Source organism: Thunnus thynnus, chromosome 10 (assembly GCF_963924715.1).
Source record: "Thunnus thynnus chromosome 10, fThuThy2.1, whole genome shotgun sequence".
In the NCBI taxonomy this organism is placed as follows: Eukaryota; Metazoa; Chordata; class Actinopteri; order Scombriformes; family Scombridae; genus Thunnus; species Thunnus thynnus.
Window position 1 is genome coordinate 2,763,415 of NC_089526.1, and position 25,751 is coordinate 2,789,165.

General features: G+C 41.9%; 1 protein-coding gene across 1 annotated transcript in view; it reads left to right on the forward strand.

The window, feature by feature from the left end:
• Positions 1 to 25,751, forward strand: part of si:dkey-22o22.2 (neural-cadherin) — a 156,992-nt gene that overhangs the window by 104,191 nt on the left and 27,050 nt on the right. Inside the window, exons 13-19 of the mRNA XM_067600397.1 lie at positions 5,361 to 5,610; positions 6,787 to 6,914; positions 7,014 to 7,200; positions 8,890 to 9,033; positions 19,146 to 19,429; positions 22,161 to 22,790; positions 22,884 to 23,880. Coding sequence (XP_067456498.1) covers positions 5,361 to 5,610; positions 6,787 to 6,914; positions 7,014 to 7,200; positions 8,890 to 9,033; positions 19,146 to 19,429; positions 22,161 to 22,790; positions 22,884 to 23,880 — 2,620 coding nt within the window. The remainder of the gene's footprint in view (positions 1 to 5,360; positions 5,611 to 6,786; positions 6,915 to 7,013; positions 7,201 to 8,889; positions 9,034 to 19,145; positions 19,430 to 22,160; positions 22,791 to 22,883; positions 23,881 to 25,751) is intronic.

Here is a 25,751-nt window from a genome sequence, read left to right on the forward strand (position 1 = left end):
TGAGCTTTCCCTAAACCTAAACATGCAGGTTTTGTGCCTAAACCCTAACCAGACATTAACCACAGCACTGTCACATCATTAAAAAATACATATTTATTCTTAATGGTTTTGTTCTGGAGTACATGGACCAACAGCGTATCTTGTCATTTACATGTTAATTTCTCTGCACATCCCTAGTCTGTTTGCCATTTGGTGCTGAGCAGGTAGTGTACAGCGGCTTTTTAGAGCTTTTTCTCTGAAAACGACGCTATGAGAGCTCTGAGAGTGAACCAGAACAGTAAAGTTGCAGATAAACAATGAGCTGAAACTCACTATAAAGCTCCGTAAAGCTGAAAGGAGCTGCAGAGTCACTGATAATGCTCCGTAGGTATGACAGTTGTATTATAAAAATATCAATTATAGCCGCTTTAAAGAACATAGACTATCATCAAGACAAAACCACTTCTCTCGGGTTTGACCTTAATGAATCCCCCCCCCTCAGCCGACCGCTAACTGTTAGCATTTGTAGCTGACAGGATGATCTGTGTTCCAGCCGGCTGAATCTCTCTCAGCACCAGCTGCACCAGCTGAGAGCGATCCGCTGCGATATCTCCGCAGGCGTTAATCTGTGTGGGAGAAGATGGCAGACACTGATCAGCTTAGCTTTCAGCACACTGCGCCGATGTCTAATGAGATGATTTCTCATTAGTGCTGATTCTGAACGCTCGGCTGGCTCGGCCTGCAGGGAGGCAGATCCTCGCTACCGCTTCCTGAAGGAGGACCAGCGTGTCCTGACACGACTCCTCACCTGGAAACTGGAAGGCTGCTACTGAGACTCATGTTTTAAATGTGGATTAGCAAAGAAAGCAAAACAAGATAATATGAGCTGACAATCTTAATTTTTCATTCTGACATTTCACTGATCATTTACACATCAATTATACAGTTTGTCAGTTATATGCCAACATATATCAATACCTGTTTAATTAAAAGAAAATGATATTATCTGAAATAGAAGTAATTAAGGTCTTAAAATAACTTTTTCCTTTTAAAACATATTGTCTGATTTTTATCTGAGTGTGGGAATCTAATAGAGTGAGTCCGTGTGTGTGTTTTCTTAACACGCTAAGTGTCTCATAAAGACACGAGAGCGCGGGGCGTTCGAGCAGCTCTGGTCATGGACACACAGAGAGAGAGAGAGAGAGAGAGAGGGGGCTGAGAGGGTTTCGGTGTTTAAGTGGCGGACAGCGTTTCTCACTCAGCGTTTCTCTGTGTCGCTCTGAGGAAACATGTTTACCGCCGGTGGAAACGACGACGACGGCGACGACGACGGAGCTCAGACCTGCAGCACAGAGATCAGATCTTATGTGATGTAGAAGTGAGCAGCGATCAGAGGCGGTTAGTTCTTCTAGCCCAGAAATCTTTGAAAATGAGGTTGTGCTTCAACAGATAAAGAGGGGTGTGCCCTAACACTTTAATTTTCTAAAATTAGAGGCGTAATAAAAACAAAAACAGGATTTTTAAGCCTCTTTCCACTTTTATTCGAATACAAATACAAATAATTTTGCTGTCTTGACAAATACATATACAAATACAAATACTGGGATCTCTGTACATCCCTAATAGATAAATAGGTTTTCATACAAATAAACTATTTACTGTTATTATTATCATTATTATTATTACTGATGCAACAACCTTTGCTGCCTTTTAACGTATGAAACAAATAAAAACTCAAACAATGTGTTAGCGACTCATCTTAGCCTGATAATCTAACTGAACTGATTGTTTGTTTCACTTCATAGAACAATAAAATGCAAAAAAACAACCCAGATAGCAAACCTGCTGCGGCCCAGATCCGGCCCACTACCGACACTTTCATCCCATTTCCCAGATCTGGGCCACAAGCGAGCCGTATGTCAACCATGAACAAACCAGATAAACCAGAACTGGCCCACATTTGATTTTGGATATTTGCTATTTTACATGTGGTACCATTCCAAGAAGACCAGCAGTGTCTGTATGCTGTCAAGGAAAATCGATTATAATCAAAATAGCCTCTAAGACAGATGTTGGGATGAATAAAACCAGTAAAATTAACACACTTTCTGGCAAACATAACTCATAACTGTGTTTGATATAAGACGTAATAAATGAGCAGTTGCTGTTATCAGCAGAGACTGAAGGAGTAAACTGCAAATGTTATTTATTAAGAACATATGACTGGTGATTTTTTATATTTGTCATGTGTAGAAACCATCCAGCATCAGGCACACACACACACACACAATACTGATAAGTAGATCAGTTCATTGTTGGTTTGGATCCAAACATGAGATTTATTGACAAGAAGAAGGTTCATCTGCAGGTCATCCGTAGGTGTCATCTGTAGGTGTTATCTGTTAACTGTTGAAGCTTGTACAACTTATCTCTGATTAAATGTGGATTTTTTACTTTACTTGCAGGGAGTGAAAGCATGTGATGTGTGTGTAACTACACTCCTTCTAGATATATTAGACCGTCTTCCTCTTGTTCATGTTTCGTTGTACTGTGAAAGAAAACCGAATAGTAAGTTATCATCTGATGTATTTCTTGTATATATCATACATGTTTCAGATAGTGTTTAAGTTCAGTTTAGTGTTAGTTTGTGTTTCACACTTGTTGCATGTCTATTCTAAACTTTGCTGTGTAAGATGAGACAGTTGAGTGTTTAACAGTTAGTTTATCCTGTCATACTTTTATCTGAGCCAGTGATAAGACAAACTATAGTTATGTAGATGTTTGTGTGTAAATCTAATAAGCTTTTAGAGGATAGTGTGGTTTGTCCTTAATTTAATATAGTAGTAATGTTATTTAGTGATGCTACTTGGTGCATGCTTATATACTGTCATATATGGTCATGAAGAAAGACTGTTCCTAGGTTAGTTGAAGGTTGGTTGCTGACCTGTAAGGTTAGTAAACAGATGTCTGAAATTCTGTACAAGTAGTATTTAAGTATTTAACCCTAACCCTTCCCCTAACCCTAACCCTAACCCTAACCCTACCCTAACCCAAACCCTAACCCCTAACCCTAATGCCCTAACCCTAATGCCCTAACCCTAACTCTAACCCAACTTTCCAGACAAAGAAAAGATAGCTAGGCGGTTTGTATCTTTATCTCCAGAACTATGATGCATTATACTTCTGATTGTATTATTTGATTACATTATTTCATAACCTTACGATGCTCTCTTTGTGCGTTTATTGAGTGATCAGCAATTTCCCATCACAGTACGCAAGTATGACGACAATAAAGTTGAACTGAGTTGAGGTCATTTAAAAAAAAATCCTAAAAATTATTGAGATTGTTTCATCAATCTTTGAGTTTTTATTTAAAAATCTGCTCTGACTGTTCAGGAATACATAGTACCGTCTGTGTGTGTGTGTGTGTGTGTGTGTGTGTGTGTGTGAGTGTGTGTGTGTGTGTGTGAGAGAGTGTGTGTGTGTGTGTGTGTGTGTGTGAGTGTGTGAGAGTGTGTGTGTGTGTGTGTGTGTGTGTGTGTGTGTGTAACAGTGCAGGTCACCGTCTTACCCTCAGGACTGTAAAGTGAGGTGGCGTCATTCAGCCATGCAAAAACACACAATCCTTCCCTGGCAAGGTTGAGGAGTGTGTGGACGAGAGCCTTAAAAGCTCAAACACACACACACACACACACACACACACACACACACACACACACACACACACACACACACACACACACACACACATTCAAGGTCAGTTGAAGCTACGGTCAAGAGAATAACACGAGTCTTAAAAGCTCTGCTGGTGGATGTGTAGGTCAGACACACATTTTTTTCTAGCACATTCACACAAAGAACAACATCAACAAAGCAGAAACTAAAACCTTTTTAGGTGTTGGGAGCAGTGTGATTTAGTCCTGGAGAAGTCCTGGAGTCCTGGAGTCTTCTCCTCCAGCGCTTCATGTCCATAGAAGGACTGAACCACAGCGTCGACCGTATAAATGTCGCATTCTTGGAAAAGCAGCCACGCGCGTGTCATATTTTGTCCGTCGGAGCTGTTGAGGCTTTTCTTTAAAGATGAACGACTGTGTGATAATAACGTGACGTCATCCTGAACCAGGACCAGGTCTTTGTGATGGATTTTTAATGAGATGTGGGAGTTATTGTTTCAGAAATGGAGATAAATCGTATTTATAAAGTCAAAGCTTAAAAGGAAGAGCTGCGGTTATGTTACAGGAGCCAACGTTTATCCTTTACTGTATGTAATCAATCAGATTGATGAGTCCTGTTTACATTCTCCAAAGCCAGTAATTAAAAGTTATTTCAGACACTCTTGATTCCTTAAGTAGTAATTTTCTCCCATTTTCCCAAAGATAAGAGACTCTCAGTTCTCTCTCTTCTGCAGCTTGGATCAACATGAAACTCTCCCGGTTAAATTATCAATATGAAAGATGAACAACTGTGCTAGAGAATAAATATAAAAGTTATCAGTCAATTACAATCCTCAAGGTGCATTTCAGCAAGAAACATCCAATCACGGAGCTTAAAATCCTGCATCACTAACGGAAGATTACAATGTTAAGAAAAACTGCAGCTTCAATCAATTCACTTCAAAAGTTTGGGCCAATTGTGCCAATAACAGACCGAAACTTCTATTTACATTGCAGCAGAAGATTTAATATTTATCTGACACATTAAAATAACAGCTGCAGCTACTTTCACACATTTTTTTACAAGCTGCTGAAGATCCTGCTACAAAACTATGAAGTTGTTCAGCTTGAATTATTGATCTGATATGAATGAAAGTGTAACTGGAAATGATCCACTAGAGAGAAGAAGTTTCACTCTGCTGGATTTTACAGTGATGTTACAGGGTGGAACAAGTGTTTTCTCCTGATATGCAGAAAATGCTTACATGTGTCGAAATCATGTATTTTTAAGAGTTGTTGTTCACTCCTCCATCTGTCCGTTGCTCCCTGCTCATAGTTCAGCTGCTGATGCAACAGCAGCAAATTTTGCCCCAAAAGTTTTCTTATCTTTTGCTGGTGGAGTTTGCATGAATATGAGCTTGTACCAAACGTTTAAATTCTCTCCCTCGACCGCACAGGCACAGGAAGGTAGAAGTAGGTGTGTCTGTGAAATCTCATTGAGCGGCCCCGCTCTGCTGCCCTCAGGTCTGCATGACATTAATATATTTTTCCCGTGTCGTTTCCTGTCGATTTGCTTTCTCACTTCTTCTTCTCAGTGGGAACAGAGAACGTAGAGAAACACCATGACACTTTGGATCAGGAACACACACAGATACACAGCAGGTGGGATAAAGATAATTTGTTCTCCTCACCTCTGACCTTCTCCTCCTCTCTCTCTCTCTCCATCAGACCATAAAGGCCACGTCTCCGCTCGGTGACCCCCGTGTGACCTACAACCTGGAGGAGGGTCAGGTGCCGGAGACCAACATGCCAGTTCGGTTTTACATCAAACCGAACCGCGCCGACGGCTCGGCGTCCATCCTGGTGGCCGAGAACCTCGACTACGAGACGACGCACTTCTTCACGCTCAGGGTGCGAGTGCAGAACGTCGCTGCCGTGCCGCTTGCCTCCTTCACCACCGTCTACGTCAATGTGACAGGTGAGACGAAGGAAGGAGTGCGTGCGCTCGTTTATCTCTGTAACATTTGTCCGGTTCAGAACACGGGAACCGAGTGGGGTTTCTATCTCTTGGTGCATCCATATTGTCCCAGACAAACCCAGACAGTCAGCAGGTAGCTGTGCTAATGCTAATGCTAATGCTACACAGTTTACTGAGGAGTCTGTTGGTTGAGTGTGTCATTTTAGGTGTTTTTGCTCCCATCATCTATCTAAACTAACAGCAGGAGCCTCTCTGTTAATATTTTTATATCATTTCTTATTTAAAACCAGGCCTCTGGATTCCTTTACTTCTTTTTTTTAGTTTAAATTGGGAGTATATTAACTTGTAAAAAAGTTCCAGTTCATCTCTGACCAGTAGAGCGAAAGCAGCAATCAGGGAACAGACACAAGCTCGGCTGTAATGAGCGACGCTGCAGGAAAGTGACGAGGAGAACGAGCAGGGAAAGAATAATGAAGTGAAGTTCACATCCCTGGTCGTCTCCGGCAGTAAAAAAAAAAGAAAAAGGAAAACAGCAGCGACTGGTGGTGTTAGCTCCACGCCGCCTCATTTTAACGGTGACTCATTTCCCAATCAGCGTCTGTAGGCGGGTGGAGAGAAGGAGAGAAGGAGAAAACACTTCCTGACTTTGATTGGCTTTGAACAAACCCACATCGGACGCTGTAATTGGCTTAGCGGAGCTTGAAAGTGAGCTGACAAGCTGCTTTGTGGACTCTTCAGGGTGTTTGGAGGATAATTCCTCACTAATAACTCAGTTTTCATTAGCCAGCGGAGCCACAGTCCGACTTCAGCTCTCTGAAGGACTTCAGCTCTCCACAAAACACAAACTATCTGTTTCTCTTTCTGTTTCTTTCTTTCTTTCTTTCTTTAGTCGATTTCCACTTTTTAATCTCCTGCTGGTACAAATGTTACAAAAATAACAAACTTTCTTTCTTTCCTTCTTTCTTTATTTGTCTCTTACTTTCCATTTCTTTCCCGCCTTTTCACTCTGTCGGTTTTTAATCCACTTTAATCAGCTTTCATGGACGTGACAGACTGTTTGTGTTCTGCTGCCAGATCCTGCAACAACAAAACAACAACAACAGGAAAAAATAACATCTTTATTTGTGTCCCTTCCCTCCTTTCTTTCTGTCTTTCTGTCTTTCTTTCTTTCTTCAGACGTCAACGACAACGTTCCTTTCTTCCTGTCGTCCACGTACGAGGCGACGGTTCCTGAAGGAGCAGAGATCGGCACGTCGGTGGCTCAGGTGTCGGCCACAGACCTGGACTCCGGTCTGCACGGGATGGTGAGGAACACCTACACCCACTGCTTCTTCTTCTTCTTCTTCTTCTGCGTCCTCTTCTTCTACTGTAGCTTCTTTCCTGTCCCTCCTCTCCTCTTCCAGGTCCACTATGTGATCCTGAAGGACGAGAGCGGAGACTCGCAGTTCTTCAGCATCGACTCGCGCAGCGGCGTCATCGTCACTCGAGCCTCCTTCGACCGCGAGCAGAAAGCTTCCTACCTGATCGAGGTGCAGTCGCAGGACGGCTCCGAGTCGGCTCGACCGGGCCAGCAGGGCCAACCTAACACTGGTAACACACACACACACACACACACACACACACACACAAACTCATATGTAGCCAGTGTAACCAAAAGTATTCATTGATGACCTTTTTTCATGATGAAAACGAGACTAAAACTAAAGAAAAAGTAAGTAAATGAGAACTATTCTTCAACAAATAAAGACTAAATGATAGTTTACAGACGGACAAATGAACTAATGCATGTTTAAACGAGCTGCAGCATCTGATTGGTCAAACAATCTCCTCCAGCAGCCAATAATATCTCTTGTTCATAAGTTGATTTAGCTGTTTGACCTGCTGCTCTGCTGTTAATAAGAAGCATCTTCACTCAGTAACACTCAGTCTCTGTCAGTTACAGATTTATACAAGAAGCATACGGCATGGACACATTTATAAAAAGCTAAGCTAACATAGCATTATCATGGTAACGTTACTTTCAGTCGGCCATCTTTTCTGTTGCTATCAGAAGGAACGACTCAGTTCCAGGATTAATGTCAGCAGTCGACCATCTAAATCTTCCTCTAGATGTTCATTAAAGAAGTTAGAACAACGTTTGAGCTTCTCCTCTCGAGATAAACCCAGACAGTCAGCAGGTAGCTGTTCTAATGCTAATGCTAATGCTACACAGTTTACTGAGGAGTCTGTTGGTTCACTGCAGATCACAGTCACATGGACTAAACTAACCTGAAACCACTTGTCTCCATCTTTGTTGTGTCCAAATGGGTCATCTACATGAATCATGTAAATCTGCTAAATGAAATGTTTTTGCACCGTGTTAATAATCATATTAATACAAACATTACATCAGCTCCACTGCTGCATAAACGTCTCTTTCAACAACGTCTACAGACCTGAGCTACAGACTGGAAACACGTTAGAGATGAAGAACCTGTTTTTGAAGTCATGCTTTTGATGTTGTTGTTTGAGTCACTATGCAAGTTTTCAACTTTGGTCTCTTGTAGTTTGCTAACTTCGCTAAGTTTCTTAGCCGGCTGGTAGCGAAGCCTCACAGTGGCCATCAAGGAAATTAGAAATGTATCCTGCAGGTTCCCCGGTTTTCTCTCACAGTCCAAAGACATGCATGTCTGCTGAATTGGAGAGTCTAAATTTGCCCTAGGTGTGAATGTGTGTGTGTGTGTGTGTGTGTGTGTGTGTGTGTGTGTGTGTGTGTGTGTGTGAAGGACTGGCCGTGACCTGGCAAAAACGAATAAGAGGATGAAAAAGTGGAAAAAAGCACCTGAACTACTGCTGCAGGCAAACCCAGTAAAAAAGCAGTGAAGTGTTGTATTCTTGTTATGTTTCTTGTTGTGCTTTAGTTGCTTATTGTAATTTTGTTAAATTTGAATAATATATACTGAACAGTTGACGGCAATATGTGAACTTCTAAGGATCCTTTGTGCCATTCACAGCTTATTTTCTTCATTTTCAGGCAAAGTGTTGGTACATATTTGGACACTAACCAGTCTGCAGCCCTGCAGAGTAAAACATCTTTAGTTTTTGCCAGAATGAACAGAGCATGTAACACATCTGAACACTGATTCACTCGTTACGCTGCTGCCGCTAAAAAAACTAAACATTTGGCACAGAAATAGTCAAATTAAATAATAAATATGATCATTTGAAACGTTTCTTTGAGTCGATCTGTTGGTGGGAAAAACATAAAAGTAATTTTATACTTTCGACTTGTTTGTTCAGACACGGCCTACGTCAGGATCTTCGTCACCGACGTCAACGACAACGCCCCGGCGTTCGCCCGGCCGGTGTACGAGGTGAGCGTGGAGGAAGACAAAGAGGTCGGCTTCGTCCTCATCACCGTCACCGCCAATGACGAAGACGAAGGTGAGTGACATGTGACGTCTCTGTCCTCTCTGACAACAAAACCACTTCATTATATCTACAGAAACAACTTACTGAAACACATAATAACCCAAAGTTAACAGTCAAAAAACCCAAAATGATGTAATTTCCTTCAGCTGATCAACTGACTCGTTACTAAACTGCAGGAAATGATTTCCAGACTGAAAAAACTGCTTTTATTAATCTATTGTGAGTTCAGTCTCTCTCTTGCTGTTGCTGTTTTATCTTTTTTGTTTATTCTAATGTGCAGCTGATGTTGGAAATAAATCAGATTTAGTATTTATTCCCCGTCAGACAAATCCCTGCAAGGTTTAAGAAGCTGCTGAACACGGGATTAAGACGAGATAATAAATCTTTATGCTCCTCGTTGTATTAAAGTGTGATGTGAAGACGTCAACGTGTGTCGGGTTCAGTCTCACATATCTTTAGTTTTTTTAGTCAAAACAATCTTTTAATGAGCTTATTGTTATCAAGTGTTGTATGAACAGGTTGGGACACATTCAGCTCTCCTAAGTAGAGCTGCAACCGTTAGTCGATTAGTTGATTAATCCATTAATCAGCAAATATTTTGATAATTGAGTTTTCAAGAGCATCAATCATTTTTCAAGCAGAAATGCCAAATGTTTGGTTCGACCTTCTCAAATGTGACGATTTGCTGTATTTCTTTATCATATATGACAGGAAACGTTCATCAGACGTCACTGTGGCCTCAGAGAACAGTTTATTTTGGCATTTCATCGACTAAATTATTAAATGATTAATTGATCAATCAAGAAAACAGTTGTCAGATTACTTGAATGAAAACAATCGTTGCTGCTAAATATTGACAAAAGTTAAGAAAGTTGATTCAATGTTTTTATTCCTTCATTTGTTCCTTTTCTCTTGTGTTATTCTCTTTTTACTTTTCTCCCCATTCTTCTTCCTCCTCCTCTCCCCTCCACTCTCCTCCTCTTTTCTCCTTGCTCTTTCTCTCCCCTCCTCCCCTCTCTTCTTTCTTCTTCTCCTTTCCTCTCCTCTCCGCTACTCTCCTCTCTCTTCCTCTCCTCTCCTCTCCTCTCCTCTCTCCTCTCTCCTCCTCTCTTCTTCTCCTCCTCTCTTCCTCTTCTCTCCTTGCTCTTTCTCTCCCCTCCTCCCCTCTCTTCTTTCTTCTTCTCCTTTCCTCTCCTCTCTCTTCCTCTCCTTTCCTCTCCTCTCCCCTCCTCCTCTCTCTTCCTCTCCTCTCCTCTCTCCTCTTCCTCTCTCCTCTCCTCTCCTCTCTCTTCCCCTTCTCCTCTGCTCTCCTCTCCCCTCCTCTCCTCTCCTCTACTCTTCCTCTCCTCTCCTCTCCTCTCTCCTCCTCTCTCCTCCTCTCTTCTTCTCCTCCTCTCTTCCTCTTCTCTCCTTGCTCTTTCTCTCCCCTCCTCCCCCCTCTTCTTTCTTCTTCTCCTCTTCCTCTCCTCTCTCCTCTCCTCTCCTCTTTTGCTGTCACAGCTCGTTAGCGAGTGCTGCTGCTCCCTTGAGGTCGACAGTTTTGATGTTTGTCTCTTTGTTTGTGTTTGTCCCTCATTCCTCTTCCTCCTCTGCTCTAAACCAATAAGTAGCAGGAGGCAAAAACAGAAAAAAAATCAGAAACAACAAGACAAGCTTCTCTCTCTCTCTCTCTCTCTCTCTCTCTCTCTCTCTCTCTCTCTCTCTCTCTCTCTCTTAATGACGGCTCTGAATTTGCTGTTGGCGTCGTCTCGAAGCCTTTGGGGGTTTTCTTTTACTCGGAGCGTGAGTGAAGAGTGACGTCTGATTATTTATTTTCTTTTTTTAATCTTTAACCTTCTTTTTTTTCTCTCTCTTGTTGACTGGGATCCAGGCTCATACAGTCTGACACGTTCCCGCTCCGCTTCAGATATTAATATTCCAGATTCATTCTGATTCCCTCAGGAGATCCCCAAACTTCCCGTCACTCGTCTCCCATGGTCTGGTTTCTCCAAACTTTTCTCTCACAGTTTGATCAGATTTTAGGTTCAAGACGTTTACTGTATTTGTTAAAAATAGAAGCAAGAAACAGTTCAGCACCCGAACAAACTTACTGAGAGCTTCACTAACAAGATACGGGACAAAAAAAACAAGTTTCTGCCAAAACTCGACTGGTGGACGGAGAGAGGAAAAGATGTGATTGTGTGACTCCTACTATAGACCGTTGTTCATACATGTCATCATTTGCTTTTTTTTTGCCATTATTGAAGTGATTTCTTGTGGTATCATCAAGTCTTTTATATCCCCACAATCAGCACAAGCTCTGCTATGCAGTGAAGTCACCAAATAAGTTGTACTATACTGTAAAATTTAAGAAATCAGGTAATAGTTTTAGAAAAAACACAAAACTCACCTGAAGAAATTAATCATTTTTAATGAAAAACCAAAATAAACAGACAATGGTAAAAGAAAAAAGAAATTTTGCACCAGAAAACACAGAATAAGGCTTCGAAATGTCCCAGAACAGCTTTGAACTGCCTTGTTTAGTCCATTTTTCCATTATAACCTTGAAGCTTGATTAACTGGCTGAAAACAACCATAACTAATAATGACACATAAACACATCATATGACTTATAAAGCCAGGATAAGGTTCCAATATGTGATATAATTTATGTTAATGACATGGAACACATGCAAGAACATTTTCTTCTCCTTTTTTCTGTGAGGTTTGTTCATACGAATGTTCCAACAAACTCTCACAAACTTGTTGTAAATCTCTGGTTTCAGCCTGATGAACATCACCTGTTCATCAGCATCATCAACATCCCTAAAATGTCCATATAAGGCGACCTGTTCCACTCCGTAGAAGAAGAGTTTGAGGTTGCTGCTGTCAGAAACCAGCAGACACATTTATCAGTGTCAATTAGCAGCTGTGACAGAAATAAAGAGGAAACGCTGTGACGTGAAGTTAGATCTTTGTAAAGCAAAGCGCTCTGTGACTAATATGAGAGGCGTCATGATGCTGGACAGAAACACCCTGAACCAGCTGTTTACTACTGACATAAACATCAGCACATCAGGAAACTGGCAGCCATGATGATGATGAACAGAATATTCATTTTGCATTAAGATTGTTTCAGTCATATAATTTGGTTGATTTTGGTATCATATTTATTTAGACATAAATGTTTTTCTCCCCTTGTGAAGTACTGATGAACATGGATCTGTTCATATGAGAGATTCTTGCTTGAAGCTGATGCGAAAAGCATCAGCAGCAGCAGTCAGATCATATTTTACTGCAACATGGACTGAATGAACACTTCCTGAACAAAGTTGAAGGATTTCTCAACACAATCTTGGGTCTTATTTTGTTTGTTTTGTCCATCACCAATAATACAAAATAACATTGCACTCACCAAGTACATCTCATGTCTGAGAAGTAACAATGAGTCAGTCAGACGATCAGACATTCTTGAAACAAGAGAAAACAACTTAACTTATTATTATTAATAAGTAGGTTCATCTGTCACAGATTGGGTAGCTCTCCCTTGAGTATTATTCTAATTTTAAGTTGCTTTTTTAACATCTGGCTGGGAACAACAGATGGAAATTTGCCTTTCAGGCTCATTTACAGTCATTTTTTTCCTGTTGGTTAATGAGCGCCGTCCCTGTTACATAAAAAAAAAGATAAATGATTTTTTTAAAAGTCTTCATAAAACTAATTAAATTATAGTGATGATGATCAATGATGCTGTTTGAAATTTCTGTGTATAAATACAAGTCACGACAGCTGCAACTGCAAAGATTATTCTCTTTATTGATGAATCAGTCTGCAGTTGTCTTCATTAGATCATTAATTTAGAATATAAAATGTAAAAAGTGACAAAACATGTCACCAAACTGCAGGACATAAAGTCTCTGAATCTGAACACCAAGCTGAAAAAAATCTGCTTTGCTTTTGCATTTTAATGCTCTAACTAGTTAAGTCTCTCCCTCTCTCTCTCTTGCTGTAGCTGTTTTTATCTTTTTTGTTTTTCTAATGTGCAGTTGTTCTTGGAAATGTCGAGATGTAGGTTTTATTCCCCTGCAGACGGATCCCTGTGAGGCTCAGGAAGACGCTGAACACGGGATTAAGAAATGCTAAGACAGCAAATTGCTGATGATTCCCTCCCAAACGGCGACGCTTTATCCCCAGTTTGCTCCTCGTCAGGGACTCTCTGTGGTAATTAACAAACATACCCTCGACCCCCAAACCACTGGGGGGTCCAGAGAAGGAGATGGAGAACTAGTCGTCTTAGCTCAAACCCCCTTAAAACCTTCCTAACATGCAGGTAGGCGGGGGTGTGATTGAGATTAGCTAAAACACAAGACCTGATCCCTGCTGAGTCAGCACTGCTAGAGAGAGATTTGTGTGGCGTTTAACGTGTTTATGTGAGTGTTTTGCATTTATTCACAGCAGTTTTTCTCCATTCAGCCTTTCGTGTATCATGACTCCATTACAGACTTAATCTCCTCAATCTTCATCACCATAGTAACGCAGGAGACTCCTCCATGATTTAATGATGCTATCAGTTTATTTTGTGGCCAAAAGTTTGAATAGTTTCAACTTTGTTTCTGAGAAATCTTTTGTAATTTTAACAAAGATTACTTTGTGAGCACAGAAAAAAAACGACCTCTCTGAAAAACCTACAAGCGTTGTTACTGACATCATCCTACTTTGTTTTGTCCACATCCATAGAACTCTCTGACGCTTTCTTCTAAAGTCATTGTTCATGTTTCTAGTTGTAATCTGTGTTGTGTAAAGATTCATATGTAGCGTTGGCTCCTCTCTGTCCTGCTGTTACATACATATATTTATATATATACATATACATATATATATATACATGTATATTATAAACATGTCTGAACTCGCTGCCACACCTCCACTCACTCATGGACTCGTCTCTTCTGTCAAGCCGAGACGTTTAGCCCGTAAATGTCTAGGAATTTTAAGAAACAATGTTTGTTAAACGCTGATATTAGATCTTTTTTTTTTAGAAAACTCCTGTCCTTAACTTATTAGTGTAGTCACACATGGTAACGGGATTTTCTTCTGTATTCATCCTGCATTATAGAAAGGAGGCGGTTAGCTAGTAGCATCTGTCCTGTGACACTCAAAACTCTTCTTGTCCAAAAGATTTGTGAATCATTTTTGCTTCCCAAGGACTCACAACACTGTAGAATATCTTTAAAAATGGTTTTCAAGTCCACAATTTTAATAGAAATAGACACAATTTGTTTGGATAATGATAACAGACGTGCATGTGTGTCTCATGTTCAGTTCCTACATGGTGTTTGTTCGTCTGAAGGTGACTGAAGGTGAAAGAATCCAGTCTGAGGTTTGATGAGCTGTAAACTGAACTGAAGGTTTTATCCTCTGGGCGGCAGCGATGGCAGCGTCACCTTGGCTGCAACTGTGTGTATGTGTGTGTTTGTGTCTGTGTTTGTGCTGTACATTTATGACCATAGTTTGTTGTTGAAGCTGACAGGTGTTGAAGCACCCCTGAACTTCTGCTCAGATATAAACTGGAGGTCAGACAAACACAATTACAGGATAAACACACACTCACATACACACACATCGTTTCCTGCTTTTTTCCAGTATGATTTGGTGTTTGCTGGAATAATCAAAGGTGGGATGGAGAAGGGTATGTGTGGGAGGGAGGGAGGGAGGGAGGGTAGTGGGGGTTGGATTACCACTCCTCAGCCTCCTCCTCGTTCTAAAGCTGATTAGGCGCAGCAGCTTTTGTCACCCGCCATGTTTCCTGGATCCTGTTTGGTCCTCCGAGTGGAAAATTTGCCGAACTAAGTGCGTCTGGTAATGAGATCAAGAGGCTTTTTTTTTTTTATTCCGCTGAGTTTGGTGTTTCAGTTTAGTATCACCTCGGGGTTTAGTAAACAAACACACACACACACACACACACACACACTAAAGGCTGAAGTTAGTGAGTAAGTGATAACGAGGGATCTGTGTTTGATTTCTCATGTGAGATTATACACTTTACATCATACAGAACAGTAGCGATGATGATGGTGAGGATGATGATGATGATTGACTGGGTCTATTAGCAGAAGGTTGATGGTTTGAATCCCAACATACCAGCAGAATATCATATGATAAACTATCAGTTCACCATCTTATCTTAATATCCCCTGCAGACATGTAATAAGACATATAAAGATACTCTATATGGGACAATAATGTGGGTCTCATGTGGTTTTTCCCTCATTGAAAATCCAGAATCTATAAATATTCACATATATTTAATTTCAGAAGTTTAACTGCTGGACACCAGATGTCTCCTATTTCATTGAAAAGTCTGTTTTCAGTGTTTGTGCACTGGAGGCTGCAAGTTAACACATGTTTAAGTTGAATATTGGACCAGGATTTGCTTCTAAACTAGTTGTGATGTCACAAATCCTGCTCATAGTCCAGCAACACACAACCAAAAATCTGATTTTCAGTGAGCACAAAGAAACTTTCCAGCAGATGAAAACAAACTCTGCACATCCATCATTCTGCAGAGAGAAGAGAACAAGAAGAAGAAGAACATGTTTACTTACTGTAAATTATCATATTAAAGCTGATATTATATCAGTCTGTTTATGGCCATAAAACACATTCAGGGTTGTGGAATTACCTGCAGCCTCCTGCAACAGCTGACACGGTAAATTTAGTATAATGTCCATTTCCACAACAGCAGAGTCAAAGCTGTTCTTCTTCTTCTTCCTCTTTGGGTTTTATTGGTAGTTGTCAACCAGCTTATAGGTGCATTCAAAGTTTCCTCTGAGCGTCTTGATTAATAAAAGCTGGATAACGTCAACAGACTTACACAGAATGTTTCCCTCCGCCACAGATCAGTGAGGAACTTCAGTCCTCAGAAGCAAAAAGAGGAAAATTTGACATAAACAGGCTGTAACTTTGGATTATATCGACTGGATTTAGTTAACTCAGACTGCTGAAGCCTCATATTAGCTTCAGCTGAACTCATCTCTTACAGCGTAGTGATGTTCAGATATACAGAATATCTTCAGGGTCGGTATGCAGAGTAGGAACTGTAACAGCGACTAATATCCACTTTAATGTACATAATGACACATCAATATTATATTAAGACAGACTTGAAAGACCCTCAGCTATCCTTTAATCTGCCATCAGTGACACCAGTATGGATTTCCACTGCAGCCTCACAGCAAGAGAAAAGCTCGTTTTACATTTTTAAACAGCTAGCTGTGTTCATCTTCCAGCTGTTATGTAGCAGAATGCAGAACCTCCAGTCTGACATGTATTGAGCTTCATGTTTCTCGTCTCTTTGGACCGAAGACATCGCCACACAGGATTTCTAGGAAGTGACATCGGCTGGATTTCAAAGAGCAGCAGTATCTCTTGCAAGCCGTCTATGAGGCCACAACATGAGATATTTTCTAATGCGGTTTTATATTGCAGTGAAACTTCCTCCAGTGATGAGTTTAGTCCTTCAGAGTGTCGACCTGCAGTCGGTGCTCAGGGACGACTTTCCCCTCCGGTCCACCTCACGAGGAGCACAGCTCTGACCTTAATCTCAATTTTAGGCCTCCTGCTAGGCTGCGAATTAAATCAGCCCTATCCCCCTGTGTGTGTGTGTGTGTGTGGGTGTGTGTGTGTGTGTGTGTGGTAAGAGGGCAACACCATATGGCCTTACTGATCATTAGGGAGGCTGCCGGAGGCAAAAAACCGCTGGAGTTACTCCCCTTACACACATTTACACACACACACTCAGCTGCTCGGCGAGTGTCACGACGGATCGTGCTCAGAGGCTGTGACGGACCAGTGCACTTAAGCTTTTCCTAACACACACACACACACATACACACATGCACATACTCTCTCTAGTGTCATAATGAAGGTCTCCACAGATGGTGTTTGTCTCCTAAAGTCTCCTTGGTGCCTGTAAACAGAAAGCAGGCCGGACCCAGACAGATCTCGCTCTGAACATGCATCTGTGTGTGTGTGTGAGTGTGTGTGTGTGTGTGTGTGTGTGTGTGTGTGTGTGTGTGTGTGTGTGTGTGTGTACCAGGTCCATGTATGTAAAAGTATTTCTTCACTTCGGCAGGAAATAAGCAAAAAAAGGCAGAAAAGAGGGAGAGGAGTTGGGTTTAACATATCAAAATGTTGTTTCTAGAGCAGCAATAGAGATGTTTATGACAACAAAGTCATTAAATAAACTCAATAATATCAAACGCACAAATCTAAAATCTCTATAGAAGAACATACACTGTATAATATATAATATTCCTGACTTCAAACACACAGAACGAAGTTTGCTGTTGGTCTAAAACGTGCGCTACGACTAAAACATACCAGTGGTGGTTGGAAAGCAAACAGCAACTAACACGACTTGGCTAGCTGCTCAAACTGACTCCCATTCAAAAGGCATCAAGTCAACCATTTTATTCAACAAGTTGTTTTGGTTTTAATTGCTAAATTATTACAGTGACAAGCATAGTTGTGCTGAACATTACACCAAAGCCATATTTTCCACTCTGCTGATGTCACTTCCTGGTTTCTAGAAGTACTGATAACAAGACCGATATTAAAAAATCTCTTACAAACTTAGAAGCCTTAGAAAGCAAGAAGAAAAAGAGGGAAGGATGAAGGAGGAGAGGGAAGAGGAGGAAAGAGCAACAAGATGGAAAAGCAAAAGAAAGAGAAAAGGAAGAAAAGAAATAAGAGCAAAGAGAAGAAAAGGAGGAGAGAAAGAGGAGTTTAAGAGAGGACGAGAGAAGCAGTTAATACAGTATTAAGAAGGAGCAGGTGAGGAGGAAAGACAAAAGGGAGAGGAGAGAAAAGGAAGATCGAGATGATAAAGAGAGGAGGACAGGAAATGAAGGATAGGAGGATAAGAGGAAAGAGGAGTTTAGGAGACAAGAGGGCAAGAAAGCAAGAGGAGAGAGATGAAAAAGGAGAACAGAGAGAATAAAGGGTAGAGGAAAGGAGAGAGGGAGGTAGGAGGAGATTGGCAGACAAGGAGGGAGAAGGAAGAGAGAGAGAGAGAGAGAAGATCAAGGTGAAAGGAAATGAGAGGAGGAAGTCAGGTGGCGAGGAGAAAGCCGAGGAAAATCGAGTGAAGAGAAATGTGATTTTGTAAACCCGGCGAGTGTGTGAGAGAGAGAGAGAGAGAGAGCGAGAGAGAGAGAGAGAGAGAGAGAGAGGAGGTGAGGGAGGAAAGTGAAGCGTCTAATGAGCCCCACTGTGAGAGAGACGCCTGTTTTCTACCAAATATTTGATATCGGCTGCTGCTGTCCACATAGGCCATCAATGAGTGTGTGTGTGTGTGTCCACTGTCAATCAGACACTTGTTTTTTGGAAAACAACTCAAATATCACTCAAAAAGTGTCTTTTCACAATCAGATATGTAGAACTTGTTAGCAAACAGTTGTTTATTTCCACATCCAGCAGTTACGGAGCAACATTATCATTCATGTGGAGTCGTGTTTCTGTCCACCTGGTGAATGTAAGTCCAATATTCACTCTCTTTTAGCTCTGTTTTTACTCTCTACCAACTCCTGAGGGAAATATCTGGCTCTTAAGCTGTTAAATGCTCCACTATGTTCACCAGCTAGTCTACAGCTAACTGTGTCTGTTTGCCGTTTGGTGCTGAGCAGGTTGTGTACAGCGGCTTTTAAGGCTTTTTCTTTGAAAGCGACGCTATGAGAGCACTGAGAGTGAACCAGAACAGTGAAGTTGCAGTTGGACAGATAAACAATGAGCTGAAACTCACTATAAAGCTCCGTAAAGCCGAGAGGAGCTGCAGAGTCACTGATAATTCTCTGTAGGTTCATCAGTATGAGCCAAACACATTACACACTGTATAGATCAGACATTGTTATTATGAAAATGATTGATTGTAGCTGCAAATAGAGCATTGCAACGACTACTTGACATCATGACCCTAACCCTAACCCCCTAACCCTAACACCCTAACCCTACCCTTTCCTCTTCAGCTTTCAGCTCCAGGTGTCAACATCCAGCTCGCCTGTCGGATCACTTAATCCAACACTGTAGGAAGTGTAAACCAATCCTAACCGCACATACTAACCCGTTCTCCACTTCCTCCCTCCCAGGCGCTAACGCCAAGCTGCGCTACCAGATCACGGCAGGAAACACCATGGGCACCTTCGACGTGGAGCCCGAGGTGGGCACCATCTTCGTAGCTCAGCCGCTGGACTACGAGATGGAGCAGCGCTACGAGCTCCGGCTGGTCGCCTCCGACGGGAAGTGGGAGAACGAGACGCTGGTGGTGGTTCAGGTGGTCAACCGCAACGATGAGGCGCCCGTCTTCACTCAGACCGAGTATCACGCCGCCGTGACCGAGGAGCTCACAGAGCTGCCTGTTTTTATCCTGGAGGTCAGTGAGACACATGTTAAAGAGTCTGTACAAGTTTTATTGTAACACATGTGCAGTTTATGTGACGTCTATAGACGATACCTGTACAATACTGTATATATAATATAGATATTCTCTATAAAATAGGAACTTACTACTACAGGTTCTTGGTTAGGTCATAGATGGAAACAGGCGTAATAATCTTTTTTATCATGCAGCATATGGAATATTTTTTCATCCAGATCCAGACTGTACACAACAAAGATAGCAACAGCTGTAGTCTTAGAAGACATAAAATTAAAATTACATGACAGAACTAGACTGAAATTCGATTTTTGTTGGCTGAAACTGACAAGTCTCAAAAAACAAATGGTAATTTACTTATTACTTCATCAACTAAAAATGTTCATCTTGCTTCAGAGAGGCCAAAACTATAATATTTATTCCTGCTGTCAAATAAAGGTAGTGATAACCATGAAGCATCTCCCGTATTGTGTAGTTGACAATTATAAAATAAAAGATCAGCAGGAAACAAGAAAGCACAAAAACGTCGCTCAGTGACTTTCAACATGACGTTAAACTGACACGTAGTTCAGTGATTTACAGGCTCACCATTAAGGATTGTTTCAGTTTATTATAATTCTCATAGTTTTGGTCATCAAGTTAAAGAAAAATGATACTATTTTTAACGTTAGTTTTTAATTCCGGCTAAAATTTAAAACTATTTTAATAAAAGAACAGAGATAAACTGACAGCGTATCCATGATGTCTTGTACCTTTCACCCAGTGCATGCTGGGACGTTGTAGCCGCTCTGTGACCCTGCACAGCAAAGAGGAAGGAGAAAATGGATGAATGGATGTGTTGATAGCACAGTAGATGTTTGTGACCATTCAGCTAAATGTGTTTAACTATAAACGCTGATCAGATCTCCTTCAGTCCAGATGAAACTGTTTAAAATGTAAACATGAGAAAGTCACACCTTCAGAGCGCACCTCCTCCGTGAAGGAGCTTGTTGTGAAAATGTCAAAGTTTATATGAACAATATGTGAGAATGTATCAGGTTTAATGCAGACAAATCTAATAGTATTGGTTACGCTCCAAACATGGAGGAGGAATTAGCCTCCAGCAACATCTCAGCGAGGATCCAGTGACTGAATACTAACACATCACATGTGTTAACACAATATCAGCTGATAGAGGTTCAACATACCCGAAACCTCCTGACAGGAAGCACCCGTCATCTGAAAAGTTGCCTCAGAAAGTCAGAGTCGCCCTCCTTCTTCTGCGGCTTTCATCTGCCTTTCGTCACACCTATCTCCGGTAATTCACAGTAATATGCATGTGCCGCCAAGCTAAATCAGATTAAAAAGTTGGAAGCGCGTCGGAGAGGGCAGGGAAGTAATCCCTGCCAGAGAGGCATGTGTCACCGAGTCCTCAGCCCGGGCCTGCTTCCCCTCGCCTGCTGGAATTGATTTGATGTGCACTCGGTTCCTCTCTAACGCTCTCAATAGTTTTTCCGGCGCGTGGCGGCAGGGCCCCTCCCTGAACGCACGCCGCTTTCAGCCCCGTGTATTAATACAATTCAGCAGATAGCGAACGGAGGGGAAAATCCAATTTGAAATGAATATTTTTTGACTTCACCTGCGCAGCAGCCTCCTCTGTGGCACCGCGACTCTTCATCTTCAATATTGTCTACCTGTATCACATTGTCAGGAAATGCAAAGAGCCAACAGGGGGGGAGGTGGCAGCAGCGGGAGGGGGGGGTGGGGGGAGGAAACTTCAAAGGCTTCTGTAAACAAACCCTCTGGTGAGAAAAGAGGAGAAGAAAGGGTAAAAGTGTACTTTTTTCTTGCTTTTGTTGGTGTCTATTAACTTTTAATTGCAATGTGTGTCGCAGTGACAGATGTGAGAGCTTGTGTCGCCGCCGCCGCTCCTGTCCCCTCGTTCAGAGAGATAGCAGGAAGGCAGGTTAATTAAGCAAACAGGACAAAGCAACAGAGAAATGTTTATTCCTGTGTTGCAGAGTCCCTGTTTGCGGGGGCAGCTGCTGCAATCAGCTCCCTGCCTCGTGTCCTATTCGCTGGGTTTAACATTTATACATAATGAATAAGCATTAAAACCGTTTGATAAGAAACACTTCAGTGGAAATAGAACATAAGCGATACTTCCTTTAAAGAAGAAGTGAAAAGTCAACCTGCTTCAATAAATGTGACAGACGACGACCTTGTTTCACTGCATTTCTCATATAAAGAAAAAGGCTTTATTACCATGAAACTGTGGTGTTGCTGTTTTATGGTGATTGTTTTACATATTGGTTGTTTTTAGAGTCAAGAAATCTGTACAGATTGTAATAAATGTTTAATTTTGTCAACTTAGCAATTACATGCAACTTCTTGCAGTTCTGTTATAATTTTAAGCACAGTTTGTACCTATTTTCAGTCTTTAAATGGAGAATAGGAAAGACTTATCTATAAACAACACCCAGTCAAAAAGTGTTTTATCAAATGAATAAAAGACATGAAATAAGAAATACAGAATAAGACAGTAAAACACAAATTTAAAGGATAGAAAAGTACTTAAGAACATTAAAGTTTTAAAACATAGACTCTGAGCAAGTCTTAAATCTTCTGGAACAAAACAAAATGTTGCTTTTTCATTTTTAATTTGGACTCTGAGAACAGTTAACAGACAACTACCAGAACAGGGTTCATGTAGCGAAAGAAATAATTTTTTCTTCTTTAACCTTTGCAGGTTTCAGCCACAGATCCAGACCAGGAAGCTGACCAGACCGCCCTTCGATACTCCCTCCACGGCCAGGGTGCCGGTGGTGAGTTCACAATCAATGAACGCACCGGGAGAATTTACGCCCAACGACGCCTGGACCGCGAGGAGCGGCCGGCCTGGAGGTTCCTCGTCCTTGCCACAGATGAAGGAGGGGCGGGACTCACAGGATTTGCTGATGTGCTATTAGAGGTCCGAGACGTCAACGACAACGCGCCCTTCTTCCCGTGTCCGGCGCTGGAGGTAGATGGCTGTTTTGTCGGCCACGTGCCTGAAAATTCCCCGGCTGACACCTCCGTCATGGAGATGCGTGCCATGGACCTGGATGACCCCAACGAGGGCAAGAACGCCATGCTGACCTACAGCATCATCAAGAACGTCCGCAACGAGATTAACCTCAATCTGTTCTCCATCAACGCCACCACGGGGACCATCTACACGGTTCTACGCTCCCTGGACCGGGAGGTGGAGGAGCGGTATCTGGTGGTGGTGGAGGCCAGGGATGGAGGGGGTTTGGCAGGGACGGGGACCGCCACCATCATGGTTTCAGATGTCAATGACCATCCACCCGTCTTCACTCAGAGGGTCTACACCACTCAGGTGAGTCACCTCAACTCTCTAAAACGTACGTTTGACCTTCTAAAACATCCTCATAGTTTTAATAATGCTATAAATATCTGGTGTGTCTGTCAGGTAACAGAGGACCTGGAGGTGAACAGCGAGGTTCTCGTAGTTTCTGCCACAGACGGCGACCAGGACGTGAATGCTGTGGTGACCTTTAGCATCGTCGGGGGTGACGAAGACAGGAAGTTCTTTGTGGAGACAGACAAGGTGAACCGACGCGGCGTGATCAAACTAAAGAAGAAGGTCGACTTTGAGAAGCCCCATGAGAGGACTTTCAATCTGACCTTGAAGGCTGAGGACGCTGACTTCTTCAGCCTGGCCTACTGTCTAGTTCAGGTGGAGGACGCCAATGACCACGCCCCCGTCTTCTTCCCACAGTTCTATGAGTCGCCGGCCATGTCCGAAGACGTACCTGTGGGGACTATCGTTACTCAGGTTACAGCCTCTGATCTAGACTCGGGCCAAAATGGACGTTTTTCTTACAGTATTTCCAAAGAGTCCGACCCCTACAGTCAGTTCCTGGTGGACCAGTCCGGTTGGGTGGTAGTGGCCGATTCTCTGGACAGGGAGAAGATCTCGCAGCACAGGATCATGGTCTTGGCCACAGACGCTGGGACTCCCGCCCTGACTGGCACTGCCATCGTCATGGTAACTGTACTGGACATTAACGACAACGGGCCAGAGTTTGAGGTCCCCTATAAGCCCGTCATTTGGGAGAACACGCCAGCCCCACAGGCGGTGCGAATGAATGACACCTCCCTCCTGCTCCACGCCACGGACCGCGACACCTCTACCAACGGCGGACCGTTCTCCATCCGGCTTCTCATGCTCACCTCGGACGCCACCAACTTCAACTTGACGGACTTTCGGAATGGCAGCGCGGCCGTCACGGCTCTCCGGACCTTCGACCGCGAGCGGCAGAAGGAGTACCGCCTCCCAGTCCTCATGATTGACAGCGGCTCTCCTCCAATGAGCTCCACCAGTACACTGACGGTCATCATTGGTGACAGGAACGACCATCCCCACTCGCCAGGACACACCAACTTCATCGTCTACAGTTATGAGGGTACGTTCTTCTGTTCTCTGTCACCTAAATCATAGAAAACATTCACCATTCAGCTGCCTTTTATATTTTATAATTTTTGGTGAATTCTGTTGTTATATGATGGTAGTTTTCTCTTTATTGGTGACCATTGTTTCTCAGTACTTTCTTTACGATGCACTGTGGGATATGTCTCACTACAGAATTGAACAGTGAAAACACTTAAGTAGGGGATTCTCAATATTTTCTTGACCCTCAGCTCATTTTGCATATTTTTTTGCATGACTGCAGCCCCGAATTGATCATTTTTGAAATGGTGAAATTGTTGTTATGTGGCAAAAATAGACTTGATATACAATAATAAGAGACATCCGATCTGCCTGTTTTCTATATCAGGACAGCTCAAATTTTTCTATGGCCCTGATAAGATTTAAAGACAAAAACAGAATCTGTGTTCACATTAAAATCGCTAATCACAATTGAAGTGTATTTGCGGTAACTCATGGATAGGTTAGCATGAAGTCTTAAGTATTGTGTCTGTGGTTATTTGCGAGTTCAAGTTCAACTCAATTTGTAATTTGTAAAATGAAATGCTTGGGATGAGACTCGGGACAGTAGCACAGGTAAAGGTAATTATATACAATAACAGAGAAACTGCTTTACATAAGGAATTTACTATAGATAAAGGAACCAGAGTATAAATAAAATAGTAGTTAGACAGAGTAGAGTTATTAGATGCTATGTATATCCAGTATAGATGAACACAGTAATACAAATAGTGCAAAGATGAGTGATGAAGTATACATTGGCTGTAAGCAGCTGTTTTTTTTTACAATTTACTGTAATTTGCACACTTATTTAGAAGTTTAGAAGTAGCTTAACTGTTACAGGATGTATATTTAAGGTTTCCTTATATATGATTTTAAAAGACGCTCATAAACCAATCAGAATTACAAGCATTTTCCACTGTCATGATGTACATAGAAAAGTAAACCAACATAAGTATCAATCTCAGAAATCTTTTGCATCCCTGCTTATTAACCACGTTAGGTTCTAACACTAAGAAATTCTGAGCTGAATAGTGGACTATAACATAAAAATGGATGGACTTCTGGTGCAACCAAAGCCTTTTATTATCCACCACTAATTTTTCACTGATTTTTTACTTCAACTCGTTTTACCAAATTTGCCATTTGATACGTTTCACTATTCAAAACAAACAGCATACTGTGCATAACCATGCGAAACCCGCAAATTTATCTGCAATTTGTGAGCGACAATCATAGGTGAAATGCGATGCTGCCTCCATTTGCGAATAAGCAGTGCTCACAAATCACTTTTGTGAAAGAGGCCCCGGGCTCTTGATTTGGTTTGGTAAGGGATCAAAGAGAACTGCTGCAAAAATAAAAGTAAAGTAGTTACACACCGATGAAGCCTGAAACATTCTGTTTGTGCTGTTCACAACTAAAGTTTTTGTGTCAGGTGATTCATCCAGGAACTGGATTTTTACTGTTGAGAGCCTCCCAATACAACCCTCTACCCTCTACTCCAGTGTAGAAGATGACAATAGACTGACTCGCTTAAAGGATCATTCATCAACTCTGTCTTAAAACACCAGTCATTTGCCCTTATGAGCATTTTTCTTGCTGTAATCATTCCTCCTGTTCATACCGACCATTTGAAGATCCTTTGAATTGATTTGAAGCTAATATAAAGCTTTGATAAAGTGGATATCTGCCACAGTTAGTCTTTTTAGTAAAAAATTCTCTTGGACAGTGTTTCCCTGTTGAGCTGCGGTGGAAGTATAGTAACAAAAAGAGGGACTTTGGCACTAAAAAGACTGTAACGTTGAAAGATATCTACTTGATTTGACTCATTTGGACGCTGAAGCTTCA